Source organism: Leucopleurus acutus, assembly GCF_964270905.1.
Source record: "Leucopleurus acutus genome assembly, chromosome: 4".
NCBI lineage: Eukaryota > Metazoa > Chordata > Mammalia > Artiodactyla > Delphinidae > Leucopleurus > Leucopleurus acutus.
The window spans coordinates 111,324,354-111,347,134 of record NC_139146.1 but is presented as its reverse complement, the minus strand read 5'-3'; the positions used below and the strand labels follow the sequence as shown (position 1 = coordinate 111,347,134).

At 44.8% G+C, this 22,781-nt stretch overlaps 3 protein-coding genes across 3 annotated transcripts in view; 1 reads left to right on the top strand and 2 right to left on the bottom strand.

The window, feature by feature from the left end:
• Positions 1–4,052, top strand: part of CCDC158 (coiled-coil domain containing 158) — a gene marked incomplete at both ends in the record, with an annotated part of 83,668 nt that extends 79,616 nt beyond the window's left edge. The window contains 2 exons of the mRNA XM_082837596.1: positions 1,359–1,466; positions 3,976–4,052. Coding sequence (XP_082693722.1) covers positions 1,359–1,466; positions 3,976–4,052 — 185 coding nt within the window. The remainder of the gene's footprint in view (positions 1–1,358; positions 1,467–3,975) is intronic.
• A 2,782-nt stretch (positions 4,053–6,834) lies between these two features.
• Positions 6,835–11,600, bottom strand: STBD1 (starch binding domain 1). Its single transcript, XM_082837587.1, has 2 exons — positions 11,107–11,600; positions 6,835–8,690 (listed from the first exon to the last, which is right to left on the bottom strand). Exons 1-2 carry the CDS (start codon positions 11,312–11,314, stop codon positions 7,828–7,830), a joined length of 1,071 nt encoding a protein of 356 aa, XP_082693713.1. The 5' UTR covers positions 11,315–11,600; the 3' UTR covers positions 6,835–7,827.
• A 9,865-nt stretch (positions 11,601–21,465) lies between these two features.
• Positions 21,466–22,781, bottom strand: part of FAM47E (family with sequence similarity 47 member E) — a gene marked incomplete at its 5' end in the record, with an annotated part of 31,160 nt that continues 29,844 nt past the window's right edge. Inside the window, one exon of the mRNA XM_082838164.1 lies at positions 21,466–22,773. Within this exon, the coding sequence (XP_082694290.1) occupies positions 22,708–22,773 (66 nt within the window). The 3' untranslated portion in view covers positions 21,466–22,707. The remainder of the gene's footprint in view (positions 22,774–22,781) is intronic.

Here is a 22,781-nt window from a genome sequence, read left to right as displayed (position 1 = left end):
TAAGTGCAAGTGTCTATCATACAAACTTACCAAAATGTTCTCATTTTTAAAATTTTAAGTTCATTTGTTATTCACTAAGACAGATGGGGAAATGATTTGATTTAGAATAAGAGCCTGATAAATAAGTGGACATTAAATATGTATATGTTGAATTGAAATTGAAATGTTTTTCATCATATATGACAGTGATTCAAACGGCTCCAGTGCTCTGTGGTATCATTCTCTTTGATAAGGGATAAGTTAGGCAAGTTGTTGCATCATTGTTAAGTCAGTTCCTGGTCTTTTGAAATTCTATGCCTAACATATTTTTAGATCCTAAAAAAAAAGAAATCGGGACCTAATCACAGATTTTAGTACAGTTTCTGTTTTACCATCTTTTTCTGCATTTGTGTCCTCCTTCATCTCTTATGCTTCTAAGTTATTCTTTAATATTTAAAAAAAATTTAGAGTAGCAAATTACTTCATTATTACAGCAGTGATTATTGCAAGAGTAGAACAGTGCTGTTGGTCACCCCATTATTAATTTGTGGTTACATAATAGCGTGGCATTTTCTTTTTTTACCCTGTTGTCAGATACTCATCAAACTTCATATGTTTTGTGTTACGTTAAAAATTTCTCAATGAGAAATTATTTTTTATTCTCTTGAACCAAAATAACTCCTAGATGATTGCCTTTAAAATTTAATATCTTGAAGTGAAAGAGTCTTTTGGTAGGAAAATGAGCCATCAAAAGTATTTTCAAAGTTATACAGCAAGTCAGAGGCTAAGCTCAAAATTAAAATCTTGTGATTGACCACCAGTATTTTTTAGAGGTTGACAAAACTTAGCATACTTATTAGAGAATAGCTCAAATGCTTCTAGCCTCTCCTCAGTTGCTACTGCCACATTTACTCTAGGTTCACTGTGGCCATGTCAGCATCTGTACTCCCCTCTCCCATCATTTAATACTATCCTCATTCAGGTGTCAAGAACTGAAATGGGCACTTGGCCTCACACACACTCAAAGCTGTTGCCAGCATCAGTATTAAATCTTGTGCTTCCAAACTCTAAGTTACTGAAACTACTCAGCTTTGGTATGAAAAGTTGTCATTTATAATGCAGAATGTATCATTAAACTTGAAGTGTTCTTCACACTCATCACATTTAATGCTACCTAAAATATAGTAAATCAGATTGGTTTGAAACAAAATCAGATAAGCTAGTATTGCAGTATTAGATAAAACATTTCTTTATTTTCAAATAGTGTTTTAAATTTTTCATTATTTTAAAGGAAAGATTGTTTAACCTGTAAGAGAAAGATCTCTAAGATGAAATACTGAATAGATTTTTAATACCACATCTAAGCAATTTTCTAATAGCTTCACAGTCTCAGCCAATAGAAACAACTGGAAAAACATGCAGGAAGCTTCAGAACAGACTGGAAAGCTTGCAGACTCTGGTAGAAGATTTACAGATGAAGAATGAAGGTACAGTGTACATTTTTGGAGAGATCTTCCTTGTTCAAAAGAATACTCACCTTCCCTTCAGGTTAAGCCTCTTTATCTGTAGTCCCACTGCAAAGGATCTTGCACAAGAAATTCAGAAAGCTTAGTCAAAATATGAGTGTCTTAACCATGCCTAATGCCTGGATTAATAGTGTGACCTTGGGCAGGTCACTTTAGCCCTGCTCTCCTCTTTCATCTAATAGGGATGATAATATGGCTGACTAGCCCTCAATAGAACACATGTTTTGAGCGGCTGATTTCACATGAGACTTTCCCATACACTGTCTTTCTTGTCCCTGTTAGGTCTGTAGATGAGAATTTGTATGGCAGTAGCCAAGATAAGTTTGCAGTTAATAGCCAGAAAACAAAACAACAGTATTTAGCCTTACAGAGGATTTAAGTTAGCATGGGTATAGGAGACTGTGCCACCCATGAATCATGCAATAAAAAGATAAACTGCATATAAATATACTGAAGCAAAAATAAATAAATAATAAAAATGAAAAAAAAATTAAATTTAAAAAATATATACTGAAGCTCTCCAAATGAGAAACTGTTGTACTCTGCAGATGATAGACAACTTTTGGGGCATAAATTCTTAGTGGATGTTCCCATGGATTTGGGAGGCTGTCATGTTTTATGATTTGCTGACATGAATCCAGGAGCCTTTGTCAGAAAGAAATTAATTTTGGAGGATACATGTTATTCTCATTTCATCTTCCATCTCTAGAGAATATAAGTTGCTAGATGGAGGATAATAAATAATTTTCTAAGAATAAATCCTTTTAAAACAAATTTAACCTTATTAATAATAATAGTTGTTATTAGCATTTATTGAGCACTTACCAGCTATGTGCCAGGCCCTGTACTCAGTGTCTTACTAATTAGCTTCACAACACTGGGAGGTGGGTGCTAATATTATGTCATTTGGTGATAAGGAAGCTGAAGATCACAATCAGTCAGTAAGTTTTAAGTCACACAATGAGTAATAGAGCTGGGACTTGACCTCTGCAATTTCTAGCTCCAAAATGCACTTTTTTTTTTTTTTTTTTTTTTTTTTTTTGGCGGTATGCGGGCCTCTCACTGTTGTGGCCTCTCCTGTTGCGGAGCACAGGCTCCGGACGCGCAGGCTCAGCGGCCATGGCTCACGGGCCCAGCCGCTCCGCGGTATGTGGGATCTTCCCGGACCGGGGCACGATCCCGTGTCCCCTGCATCGGCAGGCGGACTCTCAACCACTGCGCCACCAGGGAAGCCCCAAAATGCACATTTTTTAATGTACTAAAGTTATTCCAAATTGTTACTAAAGAAAATTAACAACTTCTTTATGATAACTCCAGATGCCTGCATATATAAACATAAAGGAAAATGTTTGAGTTTAAGTTTATCATAACTTTTTTAAGGAAGATGCATTATCTTATTGACCCCATTTTTATTCACACTTTGACTTATATTTCGGACTTTATCTGAGTCATCCTACCATGTAATAATCCAAATGGAAAACATGTTGTATTTGTTTAAAAAACTTCTTAAAAGTTTTTTCAGACAAATACTTTTTATTGGATGCATTGTCTGGGTAGAGTGTGTCTTGGAAATTCTGCAATAGCTATTTTGGAGAGAATTTGGGGAACATTTATCAAAATTTAAAGTGCATGTATTCTTTTACCCAGAAACTCTACTTCTAGCAGTTTATTCTGCAAGGAGACATTGTACATACAAAAGTCTGAAGTATTTCCTATAGCATGTTCATAAACAAAGATAAGAAACAACTTTTAAAAATTTATTTACTAACATGGGGCATCCACACAATGGAATACTGTGCAGTCATAACAAATCATGAGCTGAACTGGAAAGAGGTTGACGTTCTGTTAAGTGAATAAAAGCAAGCTACAGAACAATTTCTACCACATATTTCCATTTGTGTAAAGAAGAAAACTCTGTGTGTGTGTGTGTGTGTGTGTGTGTGTGTGTGTGTGTGTACACATGTGAAGATACTCACTGACAGGTTTACAGTGATGACCTGGGATGGGGAAGTTCAACAGATTGAGGGAACAAAATCAATGACCTTTACCCCTCTTTGTACCCTTCTGAGGTGTTCAAATTATTTACAATTAGTATGTATTACTTCTATAACAATAATTATCATGTTCATTTATTTATTGGCTGTGCTGCACAGCTTGTGAGATCTTAGTTCCCTGACCAGGGATTGAACCCATACCCTCAGCAGTGAAAGAGCAGAGTCCTAACCACTGGACCACCAGGGAATTCTCTATCATGTTCATTTAAAGCAACTGAAAGAGCAAAGATTTACCCTTAGCTCTGTTTCATAATTTCAGTCTTTTAAAAAATATGCTACTTTGCAGTTTTTGAGAACTTATTGAGCTCAGGATGTATCTATTCTGTGGTAGCAAGCTGACCTTTTAAGACGTGCATAATAGAATTTAAAGCCTGAGTAATGTTGCTTTTCTAACTTTGCTTTATCAACATTTTCAGCAATGTCTTCAATGATCAGAAATCAAGAAGAGAGGATACAGAAAGTGAAAGACCAGGAAAAAATGTTACTAAAATGATACATTGCTTGCCTATTCTTTACAGAGAGATGATGCCCAATTAATTGTGGTGTTACTTATAATTAGTGCCTTTTTCTTTTTATGTGAAAATTTAATAAAAGATACCCTGTCCTGTAAACTCTATTTTGAAATAAACTAGTCTTCAGCGCTCTCTCAGTAAAACTTAAAAGCAGTACTAGCTAGAAGCAAAAGTACCTAATAGGTGTTATTTTGTGCTAATACCAGTGTGTTGGAATAATCACGTGTTTTTTTGTTATCTTTAGTGGTGCTGAGGCAATAGCCTTCTTCTTTTTCAGCTTAAAATGCTTCTTTCACATGAAATTGAAAGATGGGGTATAATGCCCAGAATGGGAGGACAAACTCCAAGGTACTGACCAGGATTCCTTCTGTGACCCTGAACTCCCTGTTTGTTCTGTCAATATCAGTGAATGTAATCACATAACTAAACATTGTGGCCCGTAATCAAAACTTTTAGAAAAGTTTTCTTTTTACATATTAATAACTAGGAAGCAAGAGAGAAAAAGGTTGTTATTCTTCAGCCAGTGGGTAACTTCTGCAGATTGAATGGATTCAGTCTGCCTTAATTAGAGTTTAATAAATTAGTGGGGTTGGTACGTGGAGTGTTTTCCAACGCCAATAACCAGTTCTCTGTGGGTACCAACTGGGTGTCTATGAGTCAATTCCATTCTGACGCTACCTGGGGTTGGTGTCAGATTCTACAGATTTAAGGGCTCAGTCCCACAAGACTGCCCCTACTTCAGACACCAGTCACAAGTCCTGGGCCACCTATACTTTTTGACTGACAGGCTGTAAATTGGGGGTTCCCACATCCTCCTCTAAAGTTTCAATAATTTTCTAGAACTGATCATGGAATTCAGGAAATTGCTTTACTTACTATTACAGTTTATTATGAAGGCTATAACTCAGGAACCGCCAGATGGAAGAGATGCACAGAGCAAGGTATGGGGTGGAGGTGTGGAGCTTCCATGCCCTCTCAGGGCTCCCGGCACCTTGTGTTCGCCAACCCAGAAGCGCATTAAATCTCACCATCTGAGTCGTCATAGAGCTTCTTCTCCAGCCCCGCTCCCCGTCCTGGAGATCAGAGTGTGGCACTGGAAGTTGCAAGCCTCCGATCACTTGGTCTTTCCAGTGACCAGCCCCGGCCTGAGGCTATCTAGGGGCCCCATCTAAGTCACCTCACTAGCAGAAGCTCAGGCGTGATCTAAAGGGCCTCATTATGAATAACAAGATACTCCTCTCTCTCAGGAAATTCCCAGGGTTTGAGGAGCTCTGTGCCAGGAACAAAGACCAAATATATTTATGACACTACAGGATGTGAACCAAATAAAAGGGCAGAAGAACAGATACAAAAATGTTTACATTGTGCCAAAGACAACAGGAAGGACTTCCCTGGTGGTGCGGTGGTTGAGAGTCCGCCTGCTGATGCAGGGGACACGGGTTCGTGCCCCGGTCCGGGCGTATCCCACATGCCGCGGAGCGGCTGGGCCCGTGAGCCATGGCCGCTGAGCCTGCGCATCCGGAGCCTGTGCTCCGCAACGGGAGAGGCCGCAGCTGGGAGAGGCCCGCGTACCGCAAAAAAAAAAAAAAAAAAGACAACAGGAACAGTGTCACAGAAGCCTGTACTCCCGTTCCACAGTACAGCTGTCACTGAGAAACTACTGCCCAACTAGAGACTGTGTCCCAACCCCACTTCCCCTCTCCCTACCTGGGAACACCTACCTGCCCAGTTCTCACTAATGACACGTGGACACAGCAGTCTGTGGTGCTTTCTGGCCCAAAGTTTTAGTGGGGTCTTTCCTTACTTTATTTCCCCTTCCACAGGCTGCTTACAGAGGACAGTGAGGTCCTAGGGGATGGAGGAGCCACAGGACAGGAGCCTGGGTGATGACCTGCAAGGAAAGCTGCCCTCCCGCCAGGAGCACCCACTGCTGTTTAGTGAGGGAGAAGTAAGCTGCTGTCCTTGCAGCCTTCTTACACGCTGGGGTCTGTGACAGCGGGTGGCGCTCAGGGTAACCAGTGCAGATGACACGCTAAGTAGGGCGTAAGTTACCACCACAGCCCTCATGCTTCTCCCTCTAAGCACATCCGATTTTAAATAACAAGTTCTAAAAATATAAAGTTTAGTATTATATGTTATCTCTTAAATCAGTTGGCTTTACTGAAAAATTTTTATTTCATCAGGTAATGATAAAATGGCTAATGATAGAAGTCTAAACAGATTTTGACTGTAAATTGTTTTCCCTTTAGTTTGACCTAATAGAAATGCTTGGGCATTCTGTACGGTAATGGTGAATGCCTCTGAAGACCTCACTGGTAGAATACAAAATTCACTGTGAAGTCTGTAGAAAATATACGTGAATTTAACACAAAAGTGCTGTGAGCCCAAAACAGTTCTTAAAGCACTTTCTAACACTATTTTCAGTTGGGTTTAGGCTCTTTTCAGCGAAGACCATCTATAACCAGGATTAAACGCTGTTTTGCCAATAGATGTTACACTTATTAAAAGTTGTTTTAATATAGAATTAATTTTCAAATACAGGCATGTATAATATCCCTCCAAACAAAGGTAAAGTTTTAAAAGAAATATTCTAAAACTTTTTTCTCTAAAGGGAGAAGAACAGACTCTGTGCCTCTGGACGTTTGCTTTTTTTCTGTGTCATTAGTGGAGACAATATTAGTATTTTATTTTACATCTAAGCTATTATGGTACTAAGATTTATACAAATAATTCAGACATTTGATAAAGATGTTAAAACTCAGGTTTTATTATTTGTTTCAGTTATAATGGCAAAGTTTAAATGTTTATTTCTTCCCAGAGCAAAGATGTACTTCCGTATCACTCTCCTGTTATAATTTTGTGACCTACTAGCATGAAGGGAGAGGGAAGAGGGTGAAATCATTGCTATGGGGCAGTCCATCTGGCAGCCCAGAGCTGCTGTGAGAGGAGGGGCCGTGGGGAGAGATGGTCCTGCAGGAGGCCCGTGAGGAAACGACGGGCGGGCGTGTCCCACCCTGCAGTCCGGCGGGGCCTGTAGCTCCCAGCTCTCTAAGAGGTCACCTTGCTCAGCCTATACCCTATCCCCCTTCCTGTTCTTTCCTCTTGGGCTGCTCCTGCTAACAGGCTCTGATTAGGCCCCTTGTTTGTACACCAGCCGTTGATCATTAAGACAAAAACATACTTGCTACCCTCAAACCATACATGGCAAGTAAAATCAAGCAAAAAACATTGGGAAGTCTTAATGCATTACCTTATATCCTGGCTAATCACATCTAGTGACCAGATATCTTCTAATCACAGTTCCATACGATGTTAACGATTTTTAAATATAAAGTGTGTATGATTAAAGAGAGCATTTCTCCAGCTGTACCAGTACAAAATCTCCTTTTGAATAAGGCGTGTTTTACTCCCCTGCTTCAAGAATCACCCAAGGCTCAAGCCTGAACCCTCTGCAGCTGGTTAGTTTTTCTGCTCCGTGACCAGTGCACATCTGAAGTTTAGCCAAGCCCTCCTCAAGACCACCAAGCCCTAAAGTAATGATGGGTCAGCATAAATCCATCCATCAGTGCCACAGGAAAAAAGTCCATGCTCACTGGAAGCATCATCTACACATTAGACAAAAGCCACTAGCAAATCTGAAACAACTCTGATGGCTAGACTGGAAGTTTCACTTCCTTTATTTTAAATTATCCAGGGTGCTCCACAACCTTAGCCTCTTCCATGTTCTATAGCCTCTTCACTACTTTGCAAATTGAATCAGTGAATCCCCCACCACTTATGAACCACTTTATCCTCATGGCCAGTCTCTAAGGATCTATTGCTGCATTCTTCCCAACGGGTAACTTCCCCATTCTCTACTACCACGAACTTCCATTCCACCACTGTGTCTGCTGGCAGGGGCACAGAACGAGACCAGAGCCCGTCCTTGCTACACTGGAGTGGGATGTAAGTGTTCCACCTCCCAAGACTCTCATGGTCTCCAGTTACTGCAAGGCATTGCACACCAGCGCGTGTGATATAATGGACCTGGAAGCTGACACTAACCTGATGAGCCTCTGAAGACACTGCTCCTACCCTTTTTGGTTTCACATCCACTTCCTGACCTCTTGCCTCCACGAGAGTGCTTCTGTCATAGTCCTTTCCCTGCTTAGAGCTTAACACTGGAGACTCAAGACTGCCACCCAAACCGACATCGCCCCAGGATGCCTGCCGGGACACCATCTCCCAGTCCACGTGGTCAGCCCGGGCCCGACTGTCCAACTGTGCGAGGCTCACTCCTTCTTGCGCTCTGTCCAGGAGCAGGTTGCTAGAAGGCAACTTCTCTGCCAGACATGGAGCTGTTTTAGCAGTTTTCTCTTGGCCTTTTTGGAATCCCCATTCTCCTATAGGAGATCCAAGGCTTTCGTTTCCTGAAACGTCAGAGTAACTTCTAGAGTTACCAGTCTCAGAGGTAGCTAGAGATTGTGTGTCTGGAAATTGTCCAGAGGCAACATGTGCTCTTGAATTGTCACGGTTACTGCCTTCTCCAGAAGGACTCTGCAGTCTCCATGCTGCTTCCTGCAGGTCACCAGGGCCTTTAGTCGTAGAAACCAAACATCCATTGCTTTCTTGAAGATGCTCTAAAAAACAAAAGGAAAAGTGTAATAGTGTCGTGCAGTTCATGTGAGAAAAAAGTTCAGTCAGGCTGAGAAAATAGTTTTAGTTTTTAAAGACTTGGCTACTAATCTATCTGCAGTTCACAAAATTTGCCTCTACTAAAATCAAGTACTTAATTACCTGGTGTGTTCCCAACTGTGCTCTAAGAATATACAGGCATATCCAGTAATAAAAGACACATCCAGGAGTGTCAGTATACCAGCACAAGAGTGTAAACGAGGTGGCAAGCTGTAGAGGCAGAAGTGTAACCCTGACATGGTCCTGGATCTCTGCAGTCCAGGCCATACTGGCACGCCACCAAGTCGAGTTGTTTGGCTGCCATCATCGAAAAATGTCCAGCCTGTGTGACGAAGAGCTGCACGGTCCTGCACCCTGCAAACCAGATGAGTACACTTGTACTCCCAGGAACTGCGTGCAGGTCAGGGATTGGCTCTCACAGGTGCGGGCAGGTCAGCAGCAGCTATCACTGTGGGAGAATACAAAGGACAGCAGTGCATGGCTGGGCAAGAGTTGGGGGTGAGGGTGGGGAGGGCGGCTGGATTCGCCTTGCACACCCCATGTGCATCAGGAACCTCTTCGACAAAACACAGGCATCTTATATCCCCTCCCACTGCATACTTTAAAAATATATTTTCTTGGGACTTCCCTGGTGGCACAGTGGTGAAGAATCTGCCTGCCAACGCAGGGGACACGGATTCGATCCCTGGTCCGGGAAGATCCCACATGCCGCGGAGCAACTAAACCCCTGCGCCACAACTACTGAGCCGGTGCTCTGCAACAAGAGAAGCCACCGCAACGAGAAGCCCGCGCACAGCAGTGAAGAGTAGCCCCCACTCGCCGCAACTAGAGGAAGCCCGCGCGAAGCAATGAAGACCCAACACAGCCCAAAATAAATAAATAAATAAAAATATTTTTTCTTAAGACTACACAATCCAAGCTCCCTCAAGACTCAGTTTCATTCTTGGCCACCTCATTGATAGTCCAAATAGCTCCCTACAACTGAGGTCCCCAAACCCCGGCCCAGACCGGTAGGTAGAGGTCAGTCCTCTGCCTGTTAGGCCCCCGCGGCAGAGCAGGAGGTGAGAGGCGGGGAGCGAGCGAAGCTGCCTCTGTCGCTCCCCATCGCTCGCATCACCGCCTGCACCACCTGCACCACCCTCCCACTCCGGCCCCTTCCGTGCAAAAATTGTCTTCCACGAAACCTGTCCCTGGTGCGAAAAAGGTCGGGGACCGCTGCCCTACACGATCTTATTCTCCAAAACCATACAGTCAGCATATGCCGATTGGTGGAGATGACGGTGGGAAGAGGGTGGTCTTGTTTAATTTTGTCTCTTTTTAATGGTGGTGTTGGAAGTGAGACGTAAACAAATATTACTCTGAATCCCCAATCTTTCGACCTGAAACATGAGTTAGGCTTTCCGGAAAAGAAGATAAATGAGCTCTCTGCAGGAGAGGCACAGGGGCAGATTTTCAAGTGGCTACACATGAACGCCACTCCACTAAAGTTTACAGATGTCATTTTCACCACTAGGCTGGAGTCCAGGCATGGGCAGCTTGCCAAGGGAGGGCGCTGGAAGGTAAGGTTCTCTGCCAATGCTCTTAACTTTGCCTAGTATACAGGGTCTAAAATATAGAGATGGAAACCCAGATGTCAATTGTACTCGTCGGAGCAGAATTAAGTGTCTCTTCCCTGGGGTTTCAGACAACCGTGCACTGTTCGGGTGAGCGTGGGGGAGGGCCGACAGCTCCGAAATGGGCGGCCATCGAGCAGCCTCAGGGCTTCAGCCGAAGCTTTCAGGGCCAGAGTCCAACCTGAACTTTGCCTCCCCGACAGAAGCGTCCAGACATGGGAGGCTGCTCGCTGCGCCGGTGTTCCCAAACACAGCTCTTCCGTGGGGTGAGGGATGGGAGGCCATGAGGCTATGGGATTGGGACCGAGACAGTGTCCCTGCTCGGACAGAAATTGGAGAGTGTCGTGGGATCTCCGAACTCTAAGCACACCTTTCCGAAGGCCCGGAAGGGGCGCCGCCGCTGCAGCCGCCCGCACTGCACCAAGCTCCGCCAAGCAGAGGAGCCCATCCCCGCTGGAGGAGCAGGGGTAGGTCCTCAGGGGCGGGCGCCGAAGGCAGCGACTCAGCGGGGCGCGGACCTGGGACAAACAACCTGGGCATCCCCAGGGCCTCGGTGTAGGGCGAGAACCCCACCCGGCGCGTGCGCACCAGCCGGGGAAAACGCGAGCCGCGGGGAGGGTCCTGCCCGGGCTAGGAGAAGCTAGTCCTCGGGAAACCTCCAGGTGGATTTCCGCCCCCTGCCCCCTCCCGCGGGTAACTTCAGAGCCCCCCGGCAAATATGCCCTCGAGACACAGGGAGGAAGAATACCTGGTTTGGTGACCAGCTCCCGCCTAGAAGGTCCAGGGCTCAGTCCGCCGCCACCACCCTGATCGCCTCCCGGAGCCGCAGCCTCCCCTGGAGAGGCGTCCTTCCCCTGCTCCGCATCCCCCTCCTTTCCCGTGTCCCGCAGCAGCCAAACGAAAAGCGCTCCGGCCAGACCCCCTCCGACCAGCAGGGCGGACCAGACGGCGCCCATGACTGAGAGGCCGCAGCTGCGGGAGACGACGGCGACCGAGACGGGGGCTCGGGTCACGCAGGCAGAGCCACACCTACCCAGCCCGCTGCAGCCTTTTACGGTCCCCGGTGGCGGGCGCTCCCGCGCGGGGCCCAGCCCTCCGCGACCAAAACTCAACTTTCCCAGCCCCGCCCCATTCCCCGCCCCGGGGCTGCAGCCCCTGGTTCTGGCAAGGCGGACACGCGAGCGCCCTCCTTCTCCAACATTTTCCCTTCTCGACCCCGCCAGTCGCCGGCGGCGGGGAGCACCCGGCGCAGGGTTCCAAGTGCGTCCCACGCGCGTGAAGGGTCCAAGGGCGCACGGCTCCCGTGCGCAAACCCGCCGCCTTCTTTTCCTGCTCCGGCTGCAGCTCAGGTGCAGCCCTGCCTGGGACAGCGCCGGCCACCTCGGCGCCTCCTCCCCACAGACAATCAGTAGGAGTGCGGCCCGAGCTTCTGGCACTTAGACGCTGAAGAGGCCGATGTGTATCTGCGACACGCGAGGTTGCGGCGAGAGCGGCAGCCGAGCCGGATGGGTAGACCCATACAGCCGGCGCGTTGGAAGCTCCATTCCTCCGCCAGTTAGCTGCGCTTAACGTCCCCAAGCCTCCGCCTCCCCGCCTGTAAAATGAAAGGATTGGACTGAGATCCATCCATCTGTAAATGCCAATCACCTTAACCGCCTCCAGTCATTGCTGAGGGTGCGTGGTTGTCGCAAAGTGCGCGCCCTCCTTACTGGACTGCATGTTGTGCAAACGCAAGCTCCTCCGGATGGGTTATTAATAAAAAATTGCGGGCTTCCCTGGTGGCGCAGTGGTTGAGAGTCCGCCTGCCGATGCAGGGGACACGGGTTCGTGCCTCAGTCCGGGAAGATCCCACATGCCGCGGAGCGGCTGGGCCCATGAGCCATGGCCGCTGAGCCTGCGCGTCCGGAGCCTGTGCTCCGCAACTGGAGAGGCCACAACAGTGAGAGGTCCGCGTACCGCAAAAAAAAAAAAAAAAAATTGCAACCGTCTTTGTTAAGTGCTGTCGGTGTGCCAGGTGTTTAATGTATGCGTTTAATTTGATCCTCACAAAACAACAACAACAATCTGGGAACCAAGAATTATACACATTTCTTTCTAAATTCACTCCTCTGCTGATCTGATGGCTTTACACACCGACTTCAAGCTAACGGTTCCCATGTTTGTATCTGCAGGGTGAGCCTTTGCCTTGACCTACACGCTCCCACATCCAACTGCTAAGACCACAGCTGGAATGATTACTAAAATGGCTCCTCTGGTAAAACAAATCGCTCCAACGTGCCCCGGGCTCGAGGCTTGTTTGCAAAGTCAGGTACAGAAAGCAGTGGGAGTCCTTGGTGACTCTGCAGCGTTTGTGGGATGGGAGCTCGCTTCGGAAGGCTGAGCGGTGAACGTGGTGAAAGCTGTGAAGAAGGCCGACGTGGAGGGAGCCCTCTCCAGAGAAACTTGGAGGCCAAGGGGAGGAGAGGAATCGAAGTGTCGCTTGAGAAGCGAACAAAGCCTAAGGGAAGCTCTTTCAGACGGAGAGACACGTGGGCACGTTTGTTCAGTTCGTCCGCAGGAGAGAGCCAGCCGAGACCTGGAGGAAGATGTGAGGAGGACGCGAAATCCTGGACGGGGATTCCGCGGGAAGGAGGAAGTCAAGAACACCATTAGAAGGGGCGGAGTCGGAGGAACGGAGGGGAGGAAACAGGCGTGGAAAAGCAAAGAAGGCACAAAAGAAACATTTTGAGATACACAGGGGCCCATAAGTGAGGTTAGCTATCAGCTGAGTGAGAGAAAGGAAATCCAGGTGAGTTTTTTGGTTTTTGTTTTTTTTTTTTGATTTTTTTTTTTGCGGTACGCGGGCCTCTCACTGTTGCGGCCTCTCCCGTCGCGGAGCACAGGCTCCGGACGCGCAGGCTCAGCGGCCATGGCCCACGGGCCCAGCCGCTCCACGGCATGCGGGATCCTCCTAGACCGGGGCACGAACCCGTGTCCCCTTCATTGGCAGGAGGACTCTCAACCACTGCGTCACCAGGGAAGCCCAGGTGAGCTTTTAAGGAAAGCAGAGCAGGTAGGAAGGAAATGGCCGCTAGGGGAAGAAGTTGCCTTGGGAGGTCCTGTGGGTCCTTCCATCACAGGCCGGTTGCGTCGCTCCCGTCCTGCTTTTCCCAGTGACCGCGCCTCCGTTCACACCCCACCTCACCTGTCCAGACCTTACCATCCTCCCGCAACTCCCTCCCCTCTGGCTGTGATCCAGTCTGCAACCACTCCTGATTTAATCCTCCTGAAGCACAGCCTGGGGTAGGGCATCTCCTCTGTCTACCAGACTAAATCCAACCCCATTTTAGCCTTCAAGGTCTCCCTGACACACCCCAACAACCTCTCCAGGCCTTTCTCTTATCGTTCACCTGAACTCCAGCCAAACGGGGACTCTCCCGCGGGAGCCTTCTCTCATTGGTTTAGACGTTTCCCAAAACCCACTTCCTTCCATGAACTTTTCCCTAGCCCCCAATCCCACTCTTAGCCCCCAGCCCTCAAATTGATATGCCATTCTTTTCTTTGAACTCTGATTACGTACTGTAACTCTGTTAGAGAAAAATACAAGGTTTTCTCTTATGGTATAATTACTTTTGTCGTTTATCTCATCCCCATATTAGATCATAAATCCCTTAAGGGCCAGAGTTTGTTTATTCTTTGTATTCCCCAGAATACAAAGTTTGTTATGTAATAGGCCTTTTTATTGTCTTTGTTCATTGAATACCTAATATATACTGGCCCTAAACTAAGTGCTTTATGAGGATTATCTCATGTTAAATCCCTGAGAGGAGTAATCTGCCCAAGGTCATACAGCTGGTGAGTGACCAAGCTGGGATTTGAACCCAGTGTTCTGACCTCCCAGGACTCCTGCTTGAAACTCTAGCTACATTGAATCCTAATGCTTTTAAACCGTGTCCAAATTTCAAAGCAGACATTTTAGAAGTGAGTGTGCAAATCTGGATGTGTGATACCAGCGTATCCCTCTGGTAGTATTCCAACATTTATGGTGAATTTCAGCCTTGCTCTCGGTTTGTAATTCCTCTCTCTGCAAGCCCTCACCTCATTAGGGAGATGTACTCACCACCAGCACCTGTCTGTTTCTGTCAAGCCTCTGGCTTCTGCTACTCCACATAATGTTAACCACAAGTCAAACCTTCTGCAAAGCAGTCACATTGGAGCTGCCCAGTTTCATATTTCATAGGGACATTTTCTAAGTGCAACTGTTTGCAAACCTCTGACTCATCTTAGTTCCAGAATAGACTCCAGGCTGAGATCTCTTACGCTGAATGATGAAACCTTTAGAGCAAAGGAAAATCTGTGTCAGGAGAACAAGTTCACTATGTAGAGAAGAATAAAGTTAGATTACTACTTTGTACCACGTAAAATGGTGGACTGCGGATAGAATGAAGTCCTGAATGTAAATGGTCAAACTAATACTAATAGAACAAAATCCAAGAGACTGTCATTGTGATATTGCATAATATAAGAGGCCAAAAAATTTCTTGGCTTCATCAAATAGGGCTATCTCGTCAGTGAGGCTGCCATAGACAAAGTTAGCAGGTAGATCCAGATGGGGAGCAGATTTTCGTGTTGTTAAAACTGACAAGGCACCAATATGTAGATATAGGATGAACTCATACAAACTGATCCAAAAAAACCCACAAAACCTGACACGAGATCCAGTATAAAATGAACAAGGGATGCTTCTCCCCAGTGCCTGGAACATAATAGGCACTCAGGGTAATTTTGGGTTGAATAAATGAATGACTAGCAAAAGATGCAAAAATGCTCAAATTCACTGGTAGTTAGATAAATGCAAATTAAAACAAAGATGTTACACCATTTTACATCCACCAGAAAGGCAAATATTAGAGAGATGCAATGCTGCTGATGGGAGAGTAAACCGGTACAAACAATCTGGAAGAATTTTGTGAAATGAAGTATGCGTATACCCCATGACCCAGCAATCCCCCTCCTGAACATGTATGGCCAAGAGATTGCACAAGACTGTAAGGGGGCACATAGTGTTATTTGGGATAACCGTAAGTTCAAGGCCACCTGGCTGCCCATTGTGGGCAAATAATAAGTAAACTATGGTGGATGCCGATGAAATGCTATGAAGTGGTTACGACAATGACCTTGATCTACACACAGCAATGTAATTAAATCTTAAATACATATTGGCGACTAAAAGGTAAGAAACTAATATCTCGCAAGTTGCACAGTGCAGCCAAAAAAAAAAAAAGAGAGAGATTTGTGGGTTTGGCTCTTGAATAATGATGTGGACCGTCTAAGATTCCAGGAAACCTGCAAGGTTTTTTGAAGAACTATAGCGCAATAAACACTGCCAGCTTGGACTAAAATGGGGGTTGTCTAGAAAGGGGATAAGTGTATTTTGCATATGAGAGCAACATAAATAATTTGTGGCTAAAAGACAGGCTGCACTGGTCTTATACCATGGCCACAAATTATTTGATATTCTTCCCTTCGAAGGAAATTTGGAGGAGTTCAGTTCTCCTCTTCTTGAAGGTGTGCTGTACTTAGCCACTTACTTCTAATGAATAGAATATGGCAGAAGTGGTGATGTGTGATTTCCAAGACTAGGTTATAAAAGGCATTGTGCTTCCTCCTTGCCTTCTCTTGGATCACATGCTATAGGGCCGACTTTTTCAACCTCAGCACTATTGATATTTTAGACAGGATTATTCTTTGTTGTGAGGAGGTGCCTGTGCATTATGGGATGTTTAGCAGCATCCCTGGCCTCTACTCACTCAAAATTCCCAGAAATTGAATTGTTGTGTCAAAGGCTATATACATCTGTACATATGTACACACACGCACACACAAAGTTGCTTATTTATTCTGTTTTTGTTTTTTAAGGCTTTGGATAGCCAAATTGCCCTACAAAAAGTCTGTATCTTTTCCCACTTCCACAAGTTGAATATATGCACCTTTTTCTTAGCATTTTTGCCAATATTAGTTTTGTCTTAAAAAAATCTTTGCCAATTTGATAGACAAAAATTGATACGTTGTTTTAATTTTTTTTATTGGTGACCTTGACCATTTAAGAAATGATTTTGGTCTGCTGTATTTTTTTTATGACTTAGCCCATTTTTTTCCTGCAGCATGAGCAAAAACATAGAACCTACTTTCTATGTGAGCAGAGCAGGTGGCACTGTACATTCTGGTGTGGAGGACTGGAGAAGCCCTGCTTCCCTCACCACCCCTCTGAGGCAGGAGCCCGCTGTAGGAAATTCTTCCTTTAGAAATTCATTCCTTTGGTTCGTTCTCCCTCTAGATTTTAAAATATCAAGCAAATCCACTCTAAGGTATTGGCGACACATTTTAACAGTTACCAATACTTACAGTGCCATGGTTGGGTAGGTGGGTGGGATCGGGAAGCAGTTAAAGAATAATCCTGAAAAGAGGAAGAAGACAAGAAACAGGGGATAATGGTCACCTCAAACTTTGCCCTCATCATAGTTTTGCTTAGGTATGTCCTTTTCTAGTCTCCCTCACTCTCTCCCAAGAAGATAACTGTCAATTCTTAAAAAAATTTTTTTCGGGAAATTTGCCTCTTTTTTGGTGCTTCACCATTCCTGATATTCATCCATTCATTCAATAAATGCATAGTTTGAGCCCCAACTATGCAGGACTCTAGGCACTCTGCAGGACACTAGGAAAAACCTATACATTCCCTGCCCTCATGAGCTTATACTCTAGTGAGGGAGACACACCATTAATGAGTAATCAAAGAAGATAACATGATGAATGATGGGCGATATAATGGCTATCAGTGAGGTGCCAGAACTGGGAATAATCTGCAGCAGCTCTGCTGGCCTGTCGGTGCTGGAGTGGTGCAGGCATGACTTTGGAGGGGGAGGTTGAGAAAGAATTCTGACCTACGTTCACTTCAGTAACGGTTTGCTCTCATATGCAAAATACATTTAGCCCCTTTCTGGACAACCCCCATTTTAGTCCAGGCTGGCAGTGTTTATTGCGCTATAGTTCTTCAAAAAACTTTGCAGGTCTCCTGTGAATCTTAGACGGTCCACATCATTATTTAAGAGCCAAAACCACAAATCTCTTTTATTTGGGGCCGCAGCTTACGGGATCTTAGCTCCCCAGCCAGGGACTGAACCTGGGCCCCGGGCAGTGGAAGCACAGAGTCCTAACCACTGGACCGCCAGGGAATTCCCCACAACTATCTTGAAGATAAGCCCTTCTCTACCTTGAGAGTATGCTGAAGAACAACGTCCTCCACTTCCTTAGACGCTCTATTGTTTGACTAAAACTGTGAGGCACACTTTTAAAAATTTCAGTAGCATTTTTGTCCACCTGAATGTACTCTGAAGCATCACCTTTGAACTTTCTGAGGTCTTAACAAGGGATTTAACAATTACATCCTTGGATTCATCTTTAGACCATGTTTTCCTGGCATGTCCTTTGATGTGTTCTTTTGGATCTGATCTTTGCTACAAATCATTTCTTAATTTAAACATCATTTGTCATCTGAGAGGCTAGGAGTTTACAAAACCATCAAGTCCTGGTTGCTTTTGGTTAAACTGTCCCTTTGGCTTATCGATCTCCTCTTGCATTTTACTATAAGCAGCAAGAAACCAGGCGGTACCTTCAACACTCTGTATAAAAATCTCCTTAGTCACATCACCAGTTCATTAGGTAGTTTTTCTACTTTCCACGTTACTTCAGGTGACAGTATGGATAAACTTCCTGCTATTACATAACAAGGAGACCACTTCTCCCAATTTCCAACTGCATTTACCTCATTTTCCTGCCAGCCTTCACCCACAGCCTCTTCACAGTCTATGAGACTTCTGCCAACAGTTTCTTCAAAGTTCTTCCAGTTTCAACCCACTTCTCAATCCTGTTCCCTTTCACATTTTACATTCTTGTTATAGCATCCCACTTCCAGGCACAAAAATCTGTTAGTTATCTATTGCTGCATAACAAATAATCAGTAAATTTAATGGTTTAAAACAACAAACATTAGAGTCATTTTTATGGGTTAGGAATTCAGAAGCATCTTCTCTGAGTGGTTCTGGCTCAGGATCTCTCATACGGTTGCAGTCAGGATGTCAGCAGTGGTTGCAATCTCATCTGAAGGCTTAATGGGGGCTGAAGGATCCGCTTCCAAGACGGCTTTTCACATGGCTATTTGCAAAAGGCTTCAGTTCCTTGCCATGTGAGCCTTTCCATAGACAGCTTGGGTGTCCTCACAACACAGCAGCTAGTCTCTCCCAAGTGATTCAAGTGAGAACGAGGAAGCCACAATGTCTTTCATGCTTTAGTTTCAGAATGACACCTCATCACTTCTTCCACATTCTGTTCCTTAAAATCAAGTCTAGGTACAGCCCACATTCAGGGGAAAAGGAGTTAGACCCTGCATTTTGAAGACAGGTGCATCAAATAATTTGTGGACCTTTTTTTAAACAAACACAAACCTCCCAAATTAGAAAGTCCTTGGGATTGTCTAAAGTAATCTCATGTCTTGCAGCTATTGAACTGAGAAAGAAAAAGAAAAAAAAATGATCCTTTAATTTGCTGAATTAAAGTATCACTTGAATTCACAGCTTTGTAAGATCTCGTAGGTGAAGACAGAGTATAGATTGGGAAAGAGCGAGACCCTGAATGCTGAACTGTGAACATATGGGAATGTTCAGATGGCTTCAAGTTCCCTAAACTCCCAACCCTATGAAAATATGCTGCTCAGATCTCCTGTTGCAAGGAACACAAATGACTGATGGACCCAGCTGCTACCCCTCTGGATCTTTCGCCCTCTCCCTGAGGCCATACTCCCCTGGGCTGCTCCCAGCCAACGACAGAGCATGCAGAAGTGCCAGGGCAGGCCCATTTTAGCAAAATGTGCGACTCCTCCTCTTGGCGACCTGGACTTAAGGTCTCCCCATTGGCCTGGCCAAACCTTCCTTTGAACTGTGCTGCAGTTCAAGACCATATCTTCTTTTCCTCCCTCTGTCCTTCCACAGGGATCACACACGCATCAGAATCTAAAGGCTCTCCCTAGGTTCTGCCGCTCCCACCCCAATAAACCTCTCAAGCATCTAATGCCCTTTTGCCATTTGCTCCCTGGCAGACCCAAACCGCTGCAGCCTTCCTTGTCAGAGAAGTTCTCCCTACTCCCTCTGTGGTGAGGATTTTCCCACTTTGCGCGAGGACTCTGTAATGACCTTTGTGGAAATAGGCTGGCAGGAGGCTGGGGTAGCCAACTCTCTTTATTCTTCACCCCTAACATCCCTCACTGCCTTAAATGCTACCCATGTGCTAGAGGCAGTTTATCCTAGCTCACAAAAGCCAACTGTTAAATTTGCAGGAATTTAGCAAGTTGGTTGGTAAACACGGTCATTACTAAAACTTAAATAGACTTACAATTAAAATAAATTATATCAAAACCAAAGGTAACAAAACTCAAAACCTCATCTCTTCCTGGTTTTTAACACCTTTTTGTTAGCATCTATGCTCTTGAGGTTAGTTACATCTATTATGTCTGCGTGTTGGAAATAACATGTAACGACATGCCACTTGCACTTCTCTTTGGATTTTGGAGGCCAGATTTAGATGTGCTGTTTCAGCTCATTGCTGTAGTAATCTGAGAGGTTGCTGGCTTTGAGGGCAGCCTGAAGCAAGAGGAGGCTTTCAGCTGGTCCAGAAATCTCTGCCCTCTGATCCAATGTATCCAGCGTGCTCAAAGCACCTGTGGCACAGAGAGCTGCTGAATGGAGCTTTGGCACGTCCAGAAAGGCGAATCAGAGCACAGGCCCCCAGGGCTTTGCAGCTGAGCCAGGAGCTCTGTGGCATGTAACTGTTCTCCTTTAGAGAAACCAATCTCCGTTTGTTGCTTGGCACCAGTTAATACGGCAGCCTGATCCTGAGACCTTAGGTAACCAAGCGACTGGTGCCCATCGTCAACCAAGGTCATCTGATCCACTAAGCCATAAAGTCAGCTAACATTTAGTGTGTGTGCACAGTGCCAGGCTGTGTTCTAAGCACTTTACTGGTAACATTCCCTTTAATCCCCACCACTATTCTGGGAGATAGTACTGTTATTATTGCTACTATCCTTCCTTTAGATGAGAAAACTGAAGCAGAGAGAGGATAAGCAACTTGCCCCATAGTCATGTAGCAAATAAGTAGCAGAGCTTGGTTTGAATCCAGGCCCTCCTGCTCCAAAGTCCACACACGTAATTACCAAATTATTTTGCTTCTCGTAATCAAGTGAAAGTTTTCTATTTAGGGCTGGGCTTGACCAGGAATTGAAGACAGAACAAATTGCATGGTGTGCCCGCTCCTACCACCCTGTCATCTTCCTCAGCCTACACATTTGACCTGGGGACGTTCTCTAAGTCCAGGTGATGAAACAGACAACCTCCGCTATATGACGGCAGCAGCCACAAGTGGACTGCCACAACACTGTAGCCCAACTCAAGGGTGGCCCTGAAGAGCAGCTGAGAAGGGGAATTTTCCAGTAGACAGAAATGTAAGCATTTCATCCTGTTGACCACTTTGTCTGAAAGGAGAAATGGGCTGAGGTGCATGTCACCAACTAATGGTCAGCAGCTGATGGCTTAGCTTAGTAGCCAGAGACCTGGAAGGATCAAGAATGCAGGGATAGTGACAAAGAGATTTGGGAGAAGACGTATACAGGGGATCGCTCAGAATGGATCCAGAGTATGGGAGTATTTGGTTCTTTGTGAATACCCACCAAAAGCCCTCCACTGTAGAGGAAGCGCTCAATAATCAGGTGAAAAGTTTGACCTATCCTCTGCATGCCAGCCCGCTTCCTTCTCCAGAAATTCCAATGTTGCCCAGTGATCTCATGGGCAAAGTGGGCATGGAGGCAGAAATGCAGGCTCCACGTGGGTTCAGCAACTTGGATTTCCCCTCACGAAGGCTGCCCTGGCTACTGCTTCTGTGGAATAATTGTCCAGTAATTAAAACCAAACTTGAGTCCCTAATGTGAATTAGGCTTGAATGTAACAAAGCCAGGAACAATGTGTCCAGGGAAAGAAATGCATTCTCTCCAGACCACCGCCAACACCATCTTGGCTCAGCACTTGAATGTCAGAATCCTGCCCCAGCTTGCCTGGTAGAACTGGATGCCTCTTCTGGGCTCTCAGGCTTTGGGGCTCCCATGGGCTACCAAGCGGGCATGTATGACAAGTTGAAACAGCAAGAGAGTCAGAGGAAAGTGGCCTGACTAGAATAGCAGCCTATTCTGCAATTGGATTTGCTTTCCTGCTTAACAAACTTCTGCCCACACCAACATTTCTACACTTCCTGCATGCTCATTCACCACCACGGTATCCCACTCAACACTGAAACTCATTTCACAGCAATGGGCTGACACTATGCGTTCATTGCTTCTGTCATGTACTCCATCACCCTAATGTGTCCAGATGCATAGAGTGTATAGTAAAGACTCACTTACAGCCTACAGATTATTGAAATGGGATCATGACAGACCCAGAGGATGAAAGGTCATCCATCACCCAGAGATTCTGTATTTGAAGACAAATACTATAACTGATAAAACTTTGGGATCCAATATCCCTTAAATAAATTCCTTTGATTAAATTATCCAGAGGGTATTTCAGAGGGAAAGATCTGGAAGGATGCATTCCAATGAGTAAAGAGTAGTTACTGCTGACTCTATAGGAAGTATTTGTATTTTCTACGTTCTTTTTGTTAGTCTATATTTTCTAATTTTCCTAACATGAGCATTAACATGTTAAATAAAATAATTTTTAAAAATTTAATGTAAAAATATGTCATCTTGAGTTTCCATTAAACTTTATGACCCATGACATTATATTACAGGTACACATTTATTATCAAGATTAACATGCCAAAAAACCCTCAGTAAGCTTAATTCAAAATGAAAGAAAATTATATTGTAAAGAAAGAGTAAAGGAGCTATTCACTCAAAACCAGGGAAAATAATACTCTGGGAAAATGAAATAGAGCAATTCTGCTTTTTTATGGTTTTATTTATTTTTACAAATAGTTGATATAACTATGTAATATTGACAATGCTACCAAAATGTTAGAATACCAAATATGAAATTGATCTCACGGTTGATAAAATATATAAAATATTGATTAACTGAAGCAGAGACTATTCTGAAATGTTTGTATTAGTTATAAATTTTATGGATGTTGCCAAGTCAAAATTGTACAACTATGGTGGGACATTCATTATAAATTTTGTTTAATGTTTAAAGAGAGAGAGAAATAGCCAAGTATATAGTAAATGAAATCTGTCTAATCATCTTCCCAAGATTCTTCCATGCTTGAGTTATTTCACAGAAGTCTTGTTACATTCACATTTACATTCCTTCCTCATACACATCTTCTCAAGGAACTAAAAAA